The 17,412-nt window shown below is 41.4% G+C and overlaps 1 protein-coding gene across 2 annotated transcripts in view; it reads left to right on the top strand.

The window, feature by feature from the left end:
* Positions 1-17,412, top strand: part of ZNF143 (zinc finger protein 143) — a 49,365-nt gene that overhangs the window by 8,804 nt on the left and 23,149 nt on the right. Inside the window, exons 2-8 of one of the 2 annotated variants that reach the window (XM_072619472.1) lie at positions 8,132-8,251; positions 9,046-9,138; positions 10,360-10,443; positions 10,941-11,024; positions 13,111-13,307; positions 14,627-14,701; positions 17,151-17,273. In XM_072619472.1, coding sequence (XP_072475573.1) covers positions 8,140-8,251; positions 9,046-9,138; positions 10,360-10,443; positions 10,941-11,024; positions 13,111-13,307; positions 14,627-14,701; positions 17,151-17,273 — 768 coding nt within the window. In that variant the 5' untranslated portion in view covers positions 8,132-8,139. The remainder of the gene's footprint in view (positions 1-8,131; positions 8,252-9,045; positions 9,139-10,359; positions 10,444-10,940; positions 11,025-13,110; positions 13,308-14,626; positions 14,702-17,150; positions 17,274-17,412) is intronic. The other variant, XM_072619473.1, reaches the window with a different exon arrangement.

The following is a 17,412-nucleotide window of genomic DNA, read 5'->3' as shown; positions in this document are numbered from 1 at the left end:
TGAAAAAATTTTGATAGAATTAAAATATAACTGTTAGAATTTTAAAATTGTTTAAAAAGTTGTTTGGGGTGGGGTGGAGACCAACAGAAGGGAAGGCAGATTAGGGGAGGTGCTAGACAAGTAAAACACTGGTGAGAGGGAAAGGGAGAAAGGAAAGGACTACCAGGAGGAAAAAGTGAGTTACAGGCATTGTGAAATGTAAAATAGATAATTTTGATTATATTAAAAAGCTTTTGTATAAACAAAACCAGTGCAACCAAGATTTGAAGGAAAGCAGAAAGCTGGGAAACAATCTTTATGGCAAGTGTGTGGTAAAGACCTCGTTTCTCAGATTTATAAGAATACGAGCCATTTCCCCAGTTGATAAATGGTAAAAGGATACAAACAGGCAGTTTTCAAATGAAATCCAAGCTATCTACAGGCATCCAAAAAAGTGCTCTAAATAATTTTTGTTTAGGGAAATTAAAACAACTCTGAGGTAGCACTTCCTATCTGTTAGATTGGCTAATATGACAAAAAAGGAAAATAATAAATGTTGGAGAGAATGTGGAAATTGGGACACTTATGCATTGTTGGTGGAGCTATAAACTGATCTCTGGAGAACAATTTGAGACTATGCCTAAAGGGCAGCCAAACTGCACACATACCCTTTGATCCAGCAAAATCACTCCTAGGTCTGTAATCCAAACAGGTCATAAAGAAGGGGAAAGGACCTACATGTACAAAAATGTCCATAACAGGCCATTTCATGGTGACAAAAAAAATAGTAATTGAAGGGATGCTTGTCAATTGGAATGGCTGAACAAATGTAATAGAATAATGTTGTGCAATAAGAAATGATGAAGACGCAGATTTCAGAACAACCTGGAAAGACTTGTACAAACTGATGCAAATGAAATGAGCGGAACCAGGAAAACACTGCACATGGTATCATCAACACTGTGTGAGGATCAGCTGAGTGACTCAGCTCTTCTCAGCAACATAGTGGTCCAAGACAAGTACAAAGGACTTTGGAAGAGCAATGCTGTCCACATCCAGATAAAAAATTGGTGGTCTCTGAGTGGAGATCAAAGCATATTTTTTCACTTTTTTCTTTTTCATTTTTTTTCCTTTTCTGTTTCTTTCACAACTGTGACTAATAAGGAAATATGTTTTACATGATAGCACATATATAACATCAAATTGTCTACCATTTTCAGAATGGGGGAGGGAAGTGAGTGAGAAAAATGTGAAACAGAATCTTTTAAAATGAATGCTAAAAGTCTTGAAAAAACAGTATTTTGAAAAATAAAAGAAAAAGGAAAAAAAAGGTTGTTCAGCCTGCCTGGTGTCATGGATCTGCACACAACCTTTCAACTTTATATTTTTCTAATCTTGTGAGTTAAGAAAGAGAGAGAACATGTACAAGAATGGTCCAAAATGAGATGTTGAGGTTCTTGTTTGAGGAGATGCCCGGGATGAGGTGGCAGAGTGTCACAGAGAGACTTGTGATTCTAAGGAAGACCTTTCAGGCTCTGGCTTTGCTGCCAGTGATCTATGGGGGTCACTCTGGGTACCCCTCTGAAAAAAGAATATACGTATTAATTAGGCAGAAGGCACTTTGTAAGTGGTCAATCTGTTTATAGACATGAGCTATTAATATATGTGATATGTTATAATGTAATGCAATAATAATGTAAGGGGGCCAGAGGCCCTGTTGGAATGGCAGAGATACCAGCAGAGGATTCATTAGTGATGCCCAACCTGCGGTGTTTTATCACCTTCTTGAGGCTTAACAGAACTTCAAGATAATTTTTTTTATGACATATCAATGAAGAGGATTGTGTGTTTATCCTGAGCCTCAGAAAACATAGACCAAATAAAAATGATCACTATCTCCAAAATAATGTTTTCATCACCTAGATACTCAGATTCATGATTCCCCTTCCTCCAGTAGCACAGATCAAAACTCTTGTCCTTGCCTTTTCATCCTGCGTGATTTTCTTCTGTCTCTGCATAAATTCTCCATTGGCAACTCCTCCAAATTGCCCTCAGTTATGTTTCTGCTTCAGGAGTAAGGCATAGTCCTTAGCCCTGTCCTCTGACTATAGGACCTTCATTCCTAGTCTTGTGTGTCTGTGATGATTTTATATTCTTATTAAGTCTTAAAATAGAAATCCTTCCATTTTTATTTTCTATTCTTCTGTTTTAGAGACAGCATGTTTGCCAGTCCTCTTGAAATGAGTTGTTGATCTGAGCCATAAGTTGCCTGGTACAAACAAAAATAACTTCATGAAGGAGTCATTATTCTCTGGCTTTTTTTCTCAGTCTTCATGCTAGTCTAGACTGTACTTTGATACAATGTAGTTGAATATTGGACCTTGGTCAGAGAAAGATGTTTCATCTGTTAAATTAAAACTGTTACCATTTTTGCTGTGGTTGTTACTAGGAATATAAATTAAATACTTAATTGGTATGATTGCAAGCTAGTAGTCTTAAGACAATTTGCAGAAAATAGCTGCAAATGAATTTGAAATTGATTTTAAAGCCAGTGTTGGAAATAGCATTCTTAAAAGTCCAGACATTTTGAATTGAGCCCTAGCAGCCATCCTGGCCACCAGATGGCTTCCAAAAATGCTATTTTTATGGGATGTGTCTCTAAAAATACTGGAAAATATATTAAAAATTGTAATGCATCAAATCTCACTGCAAACCACCAATTTATTTTCTATAACTCAGTGCTTAGATTTGTTCCAAAATGAAGGTTTAAGGGGGCAGAGTAGAATGACTCACATACTCTAGCTCTTCCCCCACAGCCCATAAAATACCTGTAAAGAAAGACTCTCAACAAATTCTAGAGCAGCAGAAACCACAGAACGATGGAGTGGAGGAGATTTCCAACCCACGGTGACCTGGAAGGTCAAGGGGAAAGAGCAGAATGCAGCCCAGCCTTGAGCAGCCCTGGGGGTGGGGGGGGCAGGGGCAGCAGTGAGGTCTGTTGTTCCATTGTTGGAGCCTCAGCTTGAAGTCCCTGGGGGAATAGACCAGCTGATCTGAACCTCAGCCCTGAATGATGACCCTGCCCCTGCCTAAAGCCCCTGGAGGCACTGAGTAGCTGACTTGAATCTCAGCCATGAGCCAGCCTGGGAAGTAAACTCCTCTCCCTTTATTGTGCCACCTTGGAGGAACTGAGAATTTACAGGTCCCCAGAGTATACCCTACTCTTGACAAAGGACCCAAAAGTCAAGTAACTGGTTGGGAAAGTGCACAAAAAAGGGGAAAAAAAATAAGACTATAGAAGTTTACTTTCTTGGTGAACAGGTATTTTCTTCCATCCTTTCTGATGAGGAGGAACAATGCATACCATCAGGGGAAGGCATAAAAGTCAAGGCTTCTGCATCCAAAACCTTCAAAATAAATATGTAATGGTCTCAGGCCATGGAAGAGCTCAAAAAGGATTTTGAAAATCAAGTAAGAGAGGTAGAGAAAAAATTAGGAAGAGAAATGAGAGCAATGCAAGAAAATCATGAAAATCAAGTCAACAGCTTGCTAAAAGAGACCCAAAAAAATACTGAAGAAAATAACACCTTTAATAATAGACCAATTCATTTGGCAAAAGAGGTCCAAAAAGCCAATGAGGAGAAGAATGCTTTAAAAAGCAGAATTAGCCAAATGGAAAAGGAGGTTCAAAAGCTCACTGAAGAAAATAGTTCTTTAAAAATTAGAATGGAACAGATGGAAGCTAATGACTTTATGAGAACTAAGAAATTACAAAACAAAACCAAAAGAATGAAAAAATGGAAGATAATGTGAAATATCTCATTGGAAAAACAACTGACCTAGAAAATAGATCCAGGAGAGAAAATTTAAAAATTATTTGGCTACATGAAAGCCATGATCCAAAAAGGAGCCTAGACATCATCTTTCATGAAATTATCAAGGAAAACTGACCTGATAGTCTAGAACCAGAGGGCAAAATAAATATGGAAAGAATCCACCAATCACCTCCTGAAAGAAATCCAAAAACAGAAACTCCTAGGAATATTGTAGCCAAATTCCAGAGTTCCCAGGTCAAGGAGAAAATATTGCAAGCAGCCAGGAAGAAACAATTTGAATATTGTGGAAATACAATCTGGCTAACACAAGATCTAGCAGCTTCTACATTAAGGGATCTAAGGGCTTGGAATATGATATTCCAGAGGTCAAAGGAGCTAGGATTAAAACCAAGAATCACCTACCCAGGAAAACTGAGTATAATACTTCAGGGGAAAAAAATGGTCTTTCAATGAAAGAGAGAACTTCCAAGCATTCTTGATGAAAAGACCAGAGCTGAAAAGAAAATTTGACTTTCAAACACAATGATCAAGAGAAGCATGAAAAGGTAAACAGGAAGGAGAAATCACAAAGGACTTTCTAAATTTGAACTACTTAAATTCCTACATGGAAAGATAATATTTGTAACTCTTGAAACTTTTCTCAGTATCTGGGTAGTTGGAGGGATTATGCACACACACACACACACACACACACACACACACACACACACAGCACAGGGTGAGTTGAATAGGAAGGGATCATATCTAAAAACATAAAATTAAGAGGTGAGAGAGGAATATATTAGGAGGAGAAAGGGAGAAGTGGAATGGGGCAAATTATCTCTCATAGAAGAAGCAAGAAGAAGCTTTTCCAAGGGAGGGGAAAAGGGGGAAGGTGAGAGGGAAAAAGTGAAGCTTACTCTCATCACATTTGGCTGAAGGAAGGAATAACATGCACGCTCAATTTGGTATGAAATCTTACACTGCAGGAAACTAGGGGAGAAGGAGATAAGTGGGGTGGGGGGATGATGGAAGGAAGGGAAATGAGAGGAGGGAGCAATTAGAAGTCAATACTCTTGGGGAGGGACAAGGTTCAAAGAGAGAATAGAAGAAATGGGAGCTAGGGTAGGATGGAGGGAAATATAGTTAGTCTTACACACCATGACTATTATGGAAGTCATTTGCAAAACTACATATATAGCTTGTATTGAATTGCTTGCCGTCTCAGTGGGGATGGGTGGGGAGGAAGGAAAGAAGAGAAGTTGGAACTCAAAGTTTTAGGAACGAATGTTGAGGATTGTTTTTGCGTACCACCGGGAAATAAAAAATACAAATAATGGGGTATAGAAATTTATCTTGCCCTACAGGACAAGAGAGAAGATGGAGAGAAGGGAGGGGAGAGATGTTAAAAGGGAGGGCTCATTGGTGGCAGGGTCGATCAGAATGCAAGGCATTTGGGGGGGAGGGGGGCGGGGAGAGATGGTGAGAAAATTTGGAACTCAAAATTTTGTGGAAATGAATGTTGAAAACTTAAATGAAAAAAAAGAAAGAAAAAAAGGAAAAAAACCAAAATGACGGTTGAAGTACAAATGTACTTGCTGGTAAATAACTTCTCCAGGGATTCTGAGAGGTGGAGGTGAGAAGGGAGGGCAAAGGTACAGAGATGGGAGATGAAACATAGTATGTAAGGAACAGCAAGGAGGTCAGTATGGCTGGGCTGTGGAGAAGAATAACATGTAAGAAGCCTGGAAAGATAGGAATGGGCCACGTTGTAAAGAGCTTTAAATGCCAAATAGAGTTTACATTTAATTCTAGAGATAATAAGGAGCCTCTGGTGTTCATGGAAGGCAGCTGCAATAGTCCCAGGTGTAAGGTGACAAGGGCTTGTACTAGAGGAGCACCTGAGTAGGTAGAAGGGGGCTTCCACTAGCTGAGTTCTGGAGAAAGACTACGCAAGAGTTGGCAACTGATAAATGTGGGGCGAGGGTGTAGAATGGCACTAAGGTTGCCTGGTCGGACCCAGTTGGATGGATGAACGGATGGACGGACGGACAGATAGATAAGATAGACTGATCCAATAGATGAGAATAAAGTAAAATGGAGTAATTTCAAAGAATTGATTCAAGGTACTGTTCAGAAAAGGTAAAGGTCACTTTTGGCCTGAGGTGAGAAAGTGCGCTGTCAGGAACAAGGATGACTTAAGAAGGAAGCATCAGATGTGAGCCTTGAAAGACGGTAGAGCTTGAGCAGGATAGATGGGAGAAAGACATTTTGATTGTGGGAACCATATTCCCTTCCTTTACCTAAAAAAAGTGTTTAGTAGTTTCTAATTTTATTAAAAGATCCAGTGCTAGGCCTAGAATCAGGAAGACCCAAGTTCAAATCCAGTCTCAGACACTTACTACCTGTGTGACCCTGGGCCAGTCACTTACTTCTATTTGTCCCAGTTTCTTCGTCTGCAAAATGAGCTAGAAGAAAATGCAAATCAGTCTAGTATCTTTGCCTAGAAAACCCCACACAGAGGTGGGATCACAGAGATTCAGACACAACTGAACAGTGGTTATATTAAAATAAGTAGCTTATACTTGGTAAATATTCTTTGTTTACTGTATTTTTTTAAAGTTTTATTCATGGTTTGGTATCAGTCATTTCCAGACACAAGTCTCCACCCCTGGCATAGAACTCTTCCAGTAACAAAGAAAAATAAAGCAAAACTAACCAGCACAATGACCACATTGACATGAATGCAGTTTGCATTCTGTACCTGTTGTCCCCCTCCTTTCTCCTGAAAGTATATCAAGGTGTGATTCATTATCTGTCCTTTGAGACTGAATGAGGTCATTGCAATTACTTAATTTAGTTTAGTTTTTTTTCCCATTTATATTATAGTAATCACTCTATTATCCTTCTGGTTCATTAGTTCATAGTTCATAGGACTGCAGCATCCCACGGTCCTCCCCTACAGGACTTCTCATATTTCTTTAAGTTCGTCTGTGGTTTCCTACAGTCTTTACTCCTATAAGCTTTACTGGATGCTTGTTCCATGCGAAACACTGTTAGGTACTGTGGATGTAGAAACCAAAATGAAACCACCCCTACCTTCGAGAAGCTTTGATTGCATCATGAAGACACGGTATAATATGTATTACACAGTAAATGCAAGCTAATGTATGTGGAGGGGGAGTGCTAGAAGTTGGAGGAAAGAGGATTAGGGAAGGCTTCATGTAGATGGTGGAACTTGAGGTGAACTTGGAAGAAAACTAGTTTTAAATGGCAGAGGTGAGAGAGAGGGAGTTCATTCCAAGGATGAAGGATAGATGGTCAATGAAAAGGTAGGACATGGAGTGTCACCTGTGAGGAAGAGTAGCGAAGCCAGGTCGGTAGGACTGGAGAATTCATGAAAGGGAGTTAAAGTGATAACCCTGAAAATGTAAAGTGGGACCAGGTTGTGAAGAGCTTTGAATACTAAACAGAGGAGTTTGTATTTGACCCTGGAAGTGAAAAGAGCCACTGAAGTATATGGGCACCCTCTGTAGTGGGTGGTTTGGAGCTGAGGGAGACTTGATGATAGAGAAAGGGGCTATGGAGGCTGACCTAATGGGTTCAAGCATCCAAGACGAGCCAGGCCATGGGGGGATGGTGCCATTAACAGAAATATGGAAATTTGGAAGTTTAGGGGGAAGGTTCTGTTTTTGACCATTACATTCATCATCATCGTTGTTACTGTAATTATTGTTTACCATGATCCCTTCTCCAGTTCTGGAGCTGCTGTAGCAGTGAGGAGCAGTGGAAAAGGTGGTTAGGGCTGCCCAGCTCATGCTCTCTTCTGCCTTCACAAATGGCTGGGGCCAGGCACTCTGCCTCCCCTCAGACCCTTCAGGCCCTAAGTGAGCCAGGAGTGCCATCTTTTTGGCCAAAGACCAGGGAAGCTTTTGGGGAACTTAATACCAGGGTGAATCCAACCATGGGACGAGACTGGTGAGGAAGATTTGGGGGGAAAGTTCTTGGGATCTCCTCAAGTCATGCTATAGGAGAGGCTTCTGAAGACTCAGCCCTGACTTGCCAGCCTAGTGAGTGTGAAAGGGAAGATGAAAATCTCTATAGATCTGTTGTGTTTAGAATATTATTTACAAGATCACTGGGTTTTGTTTGAGTGCTCCAAAAGAATGTGACCTGGGATTTGGGGCTCATCCGCGTAGCTTTGCATATTAAGCGAAATTGTGGGTGAGGTAAGAATCTTTTTAGACTTGATCGTTTTTCTCTTTACCTACATGTGTTAGTGTATATACTTTCCTCTTGCTCTTCTTTTGGTTCTAAGGTGACTCTTTTTATTTCAGAGTAAACCATGTTACTAGCCCAGATAAATCGAGATTCTCAGGGAATGACTGAGTTTCCTGGAGGGGGAATGGAGGCTCAGCACGTCACCCTCTGTCTGACAGAGGCAGTAACTGTGGCAGGTGAGTAATCTTGTGTTTAACATCTAATGCAGCTCAGTAACACAGACAGTACCAAACAGAAACAGAGACCTGGGGCAAAGAGATTGGCAGTTTGATCAGCAAAGTGCAGAAAAAGAATATGGAGACCTGAACACATTTCCAGATATAGTGAGGGGAGGGGGGGAGAGGGAAGGGAGATACTACTTATTCCAAAATAGTTGTTTAAAATGTTACACACCTAGTCCTCAGGACATCGGCGTTGCAGTGTGTTCTATGAGGTCCCCCGATGGTTAGAGTTTTTAGCCATGTCATTGCAAGTTGTTTATGGGAGTTCTCCCCTGACTCTGTTGAGAGATAATTCTCTAAGTGGATGAAGATTGCAGAACACAATTTCTGCCCGGTCCTTAAATGAGAGCCATTGTTATCTACTTAGAGGAGTACAACTCAATGTATCCTCAAATTTCAGAGCAAACTTAAGCCTTTCAGAGCAACTCTCCCTGGTTCCCAGGTGTCCCAGGAAGCTTCCCAGAGCTCTGCCCACTGTAATAAAACAGTGAATGGAGCTCAAGAGCTTGTGGTCTGAGCCATTTATTTTTTGTGTCCTTGGTGAGGTCTATAGACCCAGTTCCCCTGGTGTTCTCCAAATGAAATAACTGGATGCTGTTGGTTGTTTTTTTTTAATTTTAAATTTTTTCTCAATTACATGTAAAAACCAATTTTTAACATTTATTTTTTATAATTATTGAGTTCCATATTCTCTCCCTCACCCCTTTTTAAGAAGGCAAGCACTTTGATGTAGATGTTGTTTTTCATAGATGGTGACAATTTGGAGAACATGGAAGGTGTCAGCTTGCAAGCGGTGACCCTGGCAGATGGCTCCACAGCTTACATCCAGCACAATTCCAAAGGTAGGGGCAGCCTCTCACTGAGGGGCTAGCTCTGCAGGTTGGCCTCCATCAGGGGGCACTACCGGGCTTCTAGTTTCGTTGCCCTTTTGGTGGCAGCTTGATTTCGAATACTGCTTCAGATACTCACTAGCTGCGTGGTGCTGGACAAAGCATTTAACCCCTGTCTGCCTCGGCTTTCACATCTGGAAAATATGTACAATAACACCACCTACCTTAAGGGGTGATTTTTTTTTGCAGATCAAATGTAATAATGTGTAACGTACTTTACAAATCTTTAATTGCCATACAAACATTAGCTTTGTATTGTTGCCATTAATGTTGTTATTATTAATGTTTTCATGACACATCTCTTGCTCCCCAGTGGTACTGCATAGCATATGCATGGAAGTGGATTAAAAATAAATTTTGTTTTGAAAAAAGTTGTTACAACTTGAAGACATGCTGGGATATCAAAACACCAGGTTTCAGGAACTCTTTGCCATCCAGACATTTATGAGGGGGTAAGGCAGGGTAATCTCTAAGGTTCCTCTCAACCGCCAAGGTCCTGGGTATCTCTTGGATAAGATTATGCCTAAGAATATGACAGATAAACTTGAGCATAAAAATATGTGCAATTTGCCAATGTCTGGTTTTTATGGTACTGAAGACTAAAGATGATGTCTGTTTTGTGCCTCCTGAATCATGAGAGCCCAGTCTCCCACAAATCCTCCAGATCCTAGTGAGTATTCATAGAAATTCACCTAGGGAAGCTTGTCCCCTCTGTTATGTATGGGTTGATAGAAGGCCTTCAGTATTCCTGTAGCCCCAATGGGGTCACGGGGGACTGGCCCTTTCCAGCCCAGTGATTCCTGCCTCTGAAGGCCTGTTGGAGCAGAAGAAAGTTAGCAGAGGAAAGGTTTGTTCCTTCCCACTTTTCCACAGAGTGCATCCCTTTTTTAAAAATTTCATTTATTTCAATAAACAGAAATCCCCTTCTCTCCTTCCCATATACTCCCCCTATGTAAGTGAACCCCTTGAGCAGAAAACAAACAAACCAAAAGTCTTGTAACAAACAGCGTCGTCGAGCAAAGCAGATCAGTGCATTGACTGCATCCTCTGGCCTCTCATTCGCACTCCCACCAAATACGTTGTGGACTGCCTTGGAACTCGGGAGAGAAGAAAGGTGTGGTCATATAAACTGAGTGTGCATTTGTGTATTGGTGCCTGAATCTTGTGTTTCAGATGGAAAACTCATGGATGGCCAGGTCATTCAACTAGAGGACGGTTCTGCAGCCTATGTCCAACATCTTCCCATACCTAAAAGCAGTAAGTATTTAAAAAACAGTCATGGCCTTCTCCTGATGGTCAGATTACGCTTCTCGGCCTTCTCCTACCACTCCTGCATGAGCCAACGTCACCCTGTCCTTGTTGTTAACAAAACGAATAGGCGAGAGATATCACTGCACGTTGGGCAACCCCAGATCGAGGCCTCCCTCATTTCTGATTGAATAAAATAGATGGTGCTTCATGACCCTGGAGAGAAAGTGAACAGTTGTCCTAAAAATGTTTTATCCAAAAAAGGCTTAGATATTTGTCTGTTTTGGAGGGTTCTATCACTTATCCCCAGAAGGCTTTTCAGTAATTATGTCATGATGCCAATTGGCTTTAATTACTTCACCCTGGCATTTACAATTTAAATATGAAAGAGCTTGCAAGTAGAATATGTTATTTGTTCAGGTTTTTAATGCCCAGTGGTATGCTTTTCTCAAAAAGATTGTCAGAATGGGAAAATTGAAAGCTAAGTTTAAATATTTCTTCTGGAGCAGGGGACAGTTTGCGTCTAGAAGATGGCCAGGCAGTTCAGTTGGAAGATGGAACCACGGCTTTTATTCATCATACCTCCAAAGGTAAAATAGTTTGGGGAACATGTGGGATACAAGTAAAGGAGAAGGGGAGACTTGGGATGTATTTAATATTTGAGTGAATTATTTGAAGGGCTGTCATATTGAAGGAGGCCAGCTTATTCTGCGCATCTGCAGAGTGTGGGCCTTGGAAATGGACAGGTTTCCATTCAGTGTAAGGAAGAGCTTTTTATCAGTCAGAGCTTTTCAGCAGTGGAATGGGCTTTTATGATCTCTAAAAGTATGCAAGCAGAGGCTGAATGTGAAGTGTCTGAAAAGACAGGTTGGGACTCGATGTTGGTGGCTCAGAGTGAGGCGTTTGTGTTTTATCTTTATAAGTAATATATGTGGGGATTCTTATCTCCAACCAAGAACTTGGCCCCTGCCTCAAGAAGCTTATATTCTACTGAAGAGAATTTTAAGAGAAAGAGAAGGCAGTAACATCTCGGGCTCAGGAATGCTTCCCATAGTTTGGGGCACCTGAGTTAAGTTTTGAAGAAAGCTAAGAATTCCAGGGGTTGTTGGTAAGGAAGGATCTTCCAGGCATGGGGCACAGTGTGCTCAAAGGTGAGCTCCTAGAAGAGATGGGAGGAGACAAAATGCTGAATTCAGAGAAGAGCAGGTAGTAGGTGGCATAGCTGGCCTTCAGAGTGTAGGAAAGGTCATCTGGTGATGGTGAAAGACTTTCAGTGCCAACCTAAGGGGTGTGCTCTTTATCTTAGAAGCATAATGGGAGGTTTTGAGCACAGAACATGAGCCTTGGCAGAGTTATTTTGGCATCAATGTGGCTTTTAAAGCATTTATTTGTCAATTAAATTTAAGAAATGTTCATTAGTTACTCCATGCAGGGCATGTGCTTAGCACTGGCTATACAAAAGAGAGAAACCTTCTAGCTCCTGCCATCAAGTAGCTTACCATCTGGTGACGTTAGTTTGTATCATAATTCCTTGTGTTCGTATGGGACCCTCTATTGGACTATAAGCACATTGGGCTCATCGTTTCATACTCCAGAATGCTCAAGCCAGTGCTATACACATAGTAGGTGCTCAGCAGACAGGATTTCGGTTAGAAGAGCCTTAGTGGCCATTTATTTACTTCTTCTCAACAAATCCCTACTCAAAAGCAATCCCCGCTACAACATAGCTCACAAGGCCATCCACCTTTTGCTTGAAGACCTCCAAAGAGGAGAAACCAACCACCTCTTAAGGCTTCCGAATGAATGCCTTTAGGGTTGCTCTAATTGGTAAGGATTATTTTTTTTTAATATCAAGTTCAGTTTGTCTAGTTGTATATTCCTCCCATTGTTCCTCATTGTGACCTCTGGAGCCAAAGAGAACAAGCCTGGTCCCGCTTTAGACATAAAAACCTTTCAGAGGACAGTTATCCTGTCTCTGAGCCTTCTCCAGGCCGAACATCCCCAGGTCTTTCATCCACTTCTTATATGCCTGAGGGGAGGCCTTTCATTCTTCTGGCTGCCCTGGACATGCTCCAAGTTATCAGTGTCCTTCCAAGACTGTGGTCCCCAGTTCCTAAGCATAACACTCTCTATACGGCCTGATTTGGGCAGAGTACAGGGGCCTTCTTACCTTTTTGCTCATTGAATGAACTAATGAATGGGTTGGAATTAAAGTTGCCATGTGCCTTTTTCAAGATAGAAATTGCAACTTGAAAAATAGCTTGATTTTTTCACTTGATCATTTTTGCCTCTACCCTTGCCTCTTAACTCTGGAAGGTCACTTAGATACTGTGTAATCCCAAAGAACAGCTGAAGTTATTTGTGCCTGTGCTAGAAGAGTTAAATAATGTTAGTAAGATTTGCTTAATTACAGGTAGAAAGAAGGTCAACAGCTAATGTGTGAGTGTGTGTGTGTATGTGTGTGTGTGTGTGTGTGTGTGTGTGTGTGTGTGTGTGTGTGTGTGTGTGTGTGTGTGTGTTCTTTTAATGGTAAAGGCTAGGTCCTCTCCGTGTTATTGTGACCTGCGTGTTCACATTCCATCGTTATCTTGCATCTTTCTAAGCTGCAGTGGTTACTATTTATTGTTTGCCAGATTCTTGTCATCTCTTGTAACCGTATTTAATCTTGTATCTCAGACAGCTATGACCAGAGTGCACTACAGGCCGTCCAGTTGGAGGACGGCACCACTGCCTATATTCACCACACTGTACAGGTTCCCCAGTCTGACACCATCTTGGCTATTCAGTCAGATGGTACCGTGGCGGGCCTGCACACAGGGGATGCCACCATTGACCCTGATACCATAAGTGCTTTGGAACAGTATGCTGCAAAGGTATGAGATTCATTTGGATTGTGGGGGCTGAGCCATCAGCTCCATCACAGTAGCCTGAATTAGCCCCACTGAGTAATTCCTGCACCCCTAAAAAGAGATTTCTTTGAAAAGAAAAAAGTAGCATTCACTGAAAAATAACACAGATTTCTAAGCTGCACTCTGGTATTACACAAGCCATATTTGGGGGAAGATGTAATCTGTGCCAAGACTAGTATATTAAGAAAACTTCCTGTCTCCCTTTTCAGGGTTTTTTGTGTTCCTTTGTGCTTTTTAGTTTTCTAAATAAGAACCTACCTCCACAAACCAGGTCTGTGCTCCCTTTTCAGCTTTATCTTGCTTCCCACCCCTCTCCTCACTCTATGTGTTAGCCAAACAAGCCTCCAAACATACTCAGGACTTTACAGCTGGGGGGCCTGGGTTCACACTGTGCCCTGTACCTGGAGAACCCTCCTTCACCACCTTCATCCAATGAATTCCTGTTTATTCAAATCCAAATCATGCGCTGCCTCAAGAAAAATTTATGTCTCCTCAGGCTTCAAATAGTGCTCTTGTTTTGTACTTCTCTATCATCCACTTACCTCTCTTTTGTAACTCTTTCATTCACTTGCTGGGAATGGGCACTGTCACTCTGGCAGTATTTTTCCCCCTACTGCTGGCCTGTAAGCTTCCTGAGGATCTGGGTTCAGATCCCAGTTCTGATTTTTAACATTTGTGTGACCTTAGGATCTTTGGCCTATGACCATGTGACTGAGTATGATATCGGCTTGTTGCTCTCCAGAGTTTAGTGCTCTGCACATCATAGATATTTAATAAGCATTTATTATATTTAACTGTTTACATTAAAAATCAATGTCCAAGAGACATCACTTCTAGTGTGAATTTGAGAATGATTGGGAAGGTAAGCAGCTGGGGTTACACAAACAGAGGGACACTTCAAATCCTCCCAGCAATCTCGTTTGGCCTTCCTTGGTGCCTCTGGACTGAAGTGATTTTTCCTCTTGGGCATTTAATATTATATTTTAATACTTTATATTTTGTTCATTTATGCCTGTTCCCATATAGCATAAGCTTTATAAGGTCAGGGATTGTTTTATTTTATCCTCGGATTTCACAAATCTCTCGGAACAGGACCCTGCATGTAGTAGGAGCTCAGTAAATACTTGTTTAATTTTGAAATAATGTGATTAGAACCCATAATGGATTATGAATCTTAAAGAAAAATGGAGCAGTGTATTCAGAGAGCGTACAAAATGTGCACCTTAGAAGTTGCCTTGTTTTCTGAATTAAAAGATCTCCTGTTTCCTTTCCTTTATTTCTAGGTGTCTATTGATGGAAGTGACAGTGTAACTGGTGCTGGCATAATCAGTGAAAATGAGCAGGAAAAGAAAATGCAGGTTTGGAAATTTGCAATGATCTTGGCTTGAGTTCATTTGACCTTTCTTGCCAATGTGCCCAGTTCTTCCTGCCCTGCCCAGCACTGTGAACAAGTGGTTTCTTTGTTCCTTCAAGGCTTTGGTGGGCTCTGTGAGTGCATGGCAAATGTCCGTGGTTGAATAGCAGAACCTGTAACTTTTAGACTGATGATCAACTTCCAGCCTGCCCTTACACCTTACAGGAGCCAGTCTGTGGCTGGACCCAGAAATCACGTTGAAGAAACTCCTAATTTCTTGGACCTTTTGTTTTTAGAGCAGATTTCCCCTTATTAATGACTTCTATGTTTGTCCGTTTTCTGTTTAGCATTATGTATCAGAGTTCAAACTCGAATGGCACACGTAACAAATTTATACATGGCCCAAAGCTGGAAAAAACCAGCTACACATCATATGGCTGAGTTAAAATTTTAAAACATTTAGACAGAGTCTGTAGAACATTGGGATAAATTAAATCAAACAAAATTTAATAGGTACAAATGTAAAGTTTTATGCTTGGGTTTAAAGAATCAGCCTCACAAGTACTAGATGATGGAAGCGTAGCTAGAAAGCAGTTTATTCTGAGAGTTTTAGTAGACTGAAGACCCTGATACTGGAGCTAAGAAATGTGGTTCTATCTTAGACTGCCATTAGAGAGACTTGGATCCACAGCTATGGGAGGAGGTATTTCTCTCCCCAATCAGACCACATTTGGAGCGTTGTTCTCAGTTTTGGACATTACATTTTTAAAAGGATGTTGATGAGTCAGAAAGTCTCCAGAACAAGGCAGCCGTTTTGGTGAAGGGCCTCCAATCCAATTCATGCCGGATGAAGGTCAGTCAGAGGAACTGGGAATATTTAGCCAGGGGAGAGAAGAGTTACAGGATCATGTAATGAATTGCATCTCTTCTGGTAATTCCAGGGACTTCTAAGGTAGGAGAGTTTAGACTTGTTCTCCCTTTGACCCAAAGAGCAGGGCCAGGAATAACCAGTAGAAGCTGCAGAGAAGCAAATTTATGCTTCCCAGAAGGCAAAAAACTCACTAGCAGTTAGAGCTATTTAAAAGTGAATTGGGCAGCTGGTCCCTCTCCCTGGAGATCTTCTAGCAAAGGCTGTTGGATATCTTCTGCAGCATATAATGTACAAGAAATGCTCATCCAGAGATAGACTGGGCTAGGACTATTTTGGGGATCTGTCCCTTCCCACTAAAATGTTGTGAATGTGTTGTACCACATTGGGCTCTTTGGTTTCAAGGCCTGGAATTTTTTTGTTGCTCCATCGTGTACAGAGAATACGGGTGTTGGTGGCTTTAGCCTTGATAAGAGAGAACAGATATTACAAAGCTCACTTTATCTCAGCCCCCTAAGATGTAGCCCCCATAAAGGTTATATGCTCAAAGTATTAGTTATAGGTCAGAGGGGAGGAATTTTTACAGTTATTTTTCCATTTTAAATTTCTTTTAAAGTAGGGGTCCATAATATAGCAGCGTGTAATTGAAACCAGTGATCATCAGCATTTTTGAAGCATGGGGGCTGTCAGCCATAGAAGTTTTCCAGAAGTAGGCCTTACCAGGATTGCCTGTTTTGTCCATGTTGATCCAAAAGTTTGGTTTGCCTAATTTGGCTTATAACATTAGAGAAGAGATGTAGTTTCTGTGAATGAGGACCTTGACTTTTCCCCTATGAATTAGAAATAGTTTACAGAATTGGGGTTGAACCAGAAGGCTTCTGAGTCTCCTTCCAGCTTTACATCTAGAAAAGGAAGAAAAAAGAAAGGAAAGAAACAAAAGGGAAAGAAAGTATTTGTTAGATACTTACTATGTGCCAGGTACTATGCTAAACTCTATGTGAGACAAAAATTTATACAGAGACAGTCCCAGGCTCCAAGTTGCTTATCTTCTAATAAAGGTAATACATATGGCCCTTGGTCCCCAGGAAGGGATTTTTGTTCTGAGAAAGGACAGGAAGGAAAAGGAATCTCCCTAGCCACTTATCTGGCCATCCTTGTGCCTGGCACCTCCAGGACCAACGGTAGAATTGTTGGCCAAGGAGTAGAGCAAAATCAGAGTGCAGGTGGATTGGATCCATCGCCTTCTCCTTCGTGTGGTGTTTTAACAAACTGGGCTAACTGGTGAAAGGCCGTAGAAGATAAACAACTGGGTCAGCTTCTGTCCCTGGCACGTGCTGGCCGCGTGATACCAAGCTAATCACTTAGTCTCTCAATGTGCCAAACAGCTCTGAGGCTGGAAGCAACAGATCAGCTGCCCGTGGGGGAGACCATTCCCTAAACTGATGAAATCATGCGTTCAGACGTCCCCCAAAATGTTAACATTAACTTTATGTATCAAGAGATGGAATCAGAATCTGAGGCTACTTTTCATTTTTTCCTTCAAAAATTGTCACTCCAACCATTCCTGTGACGTCTTTTCCTCCAGATTGTGTTACATGGACATGGGACGACAAGAATTGGTGCTAAATCACAACAAAGTGGGGAGAAGGCCTTTCGGTGTAACTATGATGGGTGTGGAAAACTCTACACGACAGCTCACCATCTTAAGGTGACCTTGCCCTTGGCTTTCAAACTCTTACTCTGAAATCCTTAGCCCTGGTGGCACTTCCCAGTGATCATCCACTGGCAGACCCCTCCCTTGTAACGATGTCCAGTTTCTATCCCTGTGCCCCCACTCCACCCTTCGT

The sequence above is a fragment of the Notamacropus eugenii genome, chromosome 6, assembly GCF_028372415.1.
Source record: "Notamacropus eugenii isolate mMacEug1 chromosome 6, mMacEug1.pri_v2, whole genome shotgun sequence".
NCBI lineage: Eukaryota > Metazoa > Chordata > Mammalia > Diprotodontia > Macropodidae > Notamacropus > Notamacropus eugenii.
Note: the sequence above shows the minus strand (reverse complement) of the source record. Positions and strands in the feature narration are given on the sequence as shown.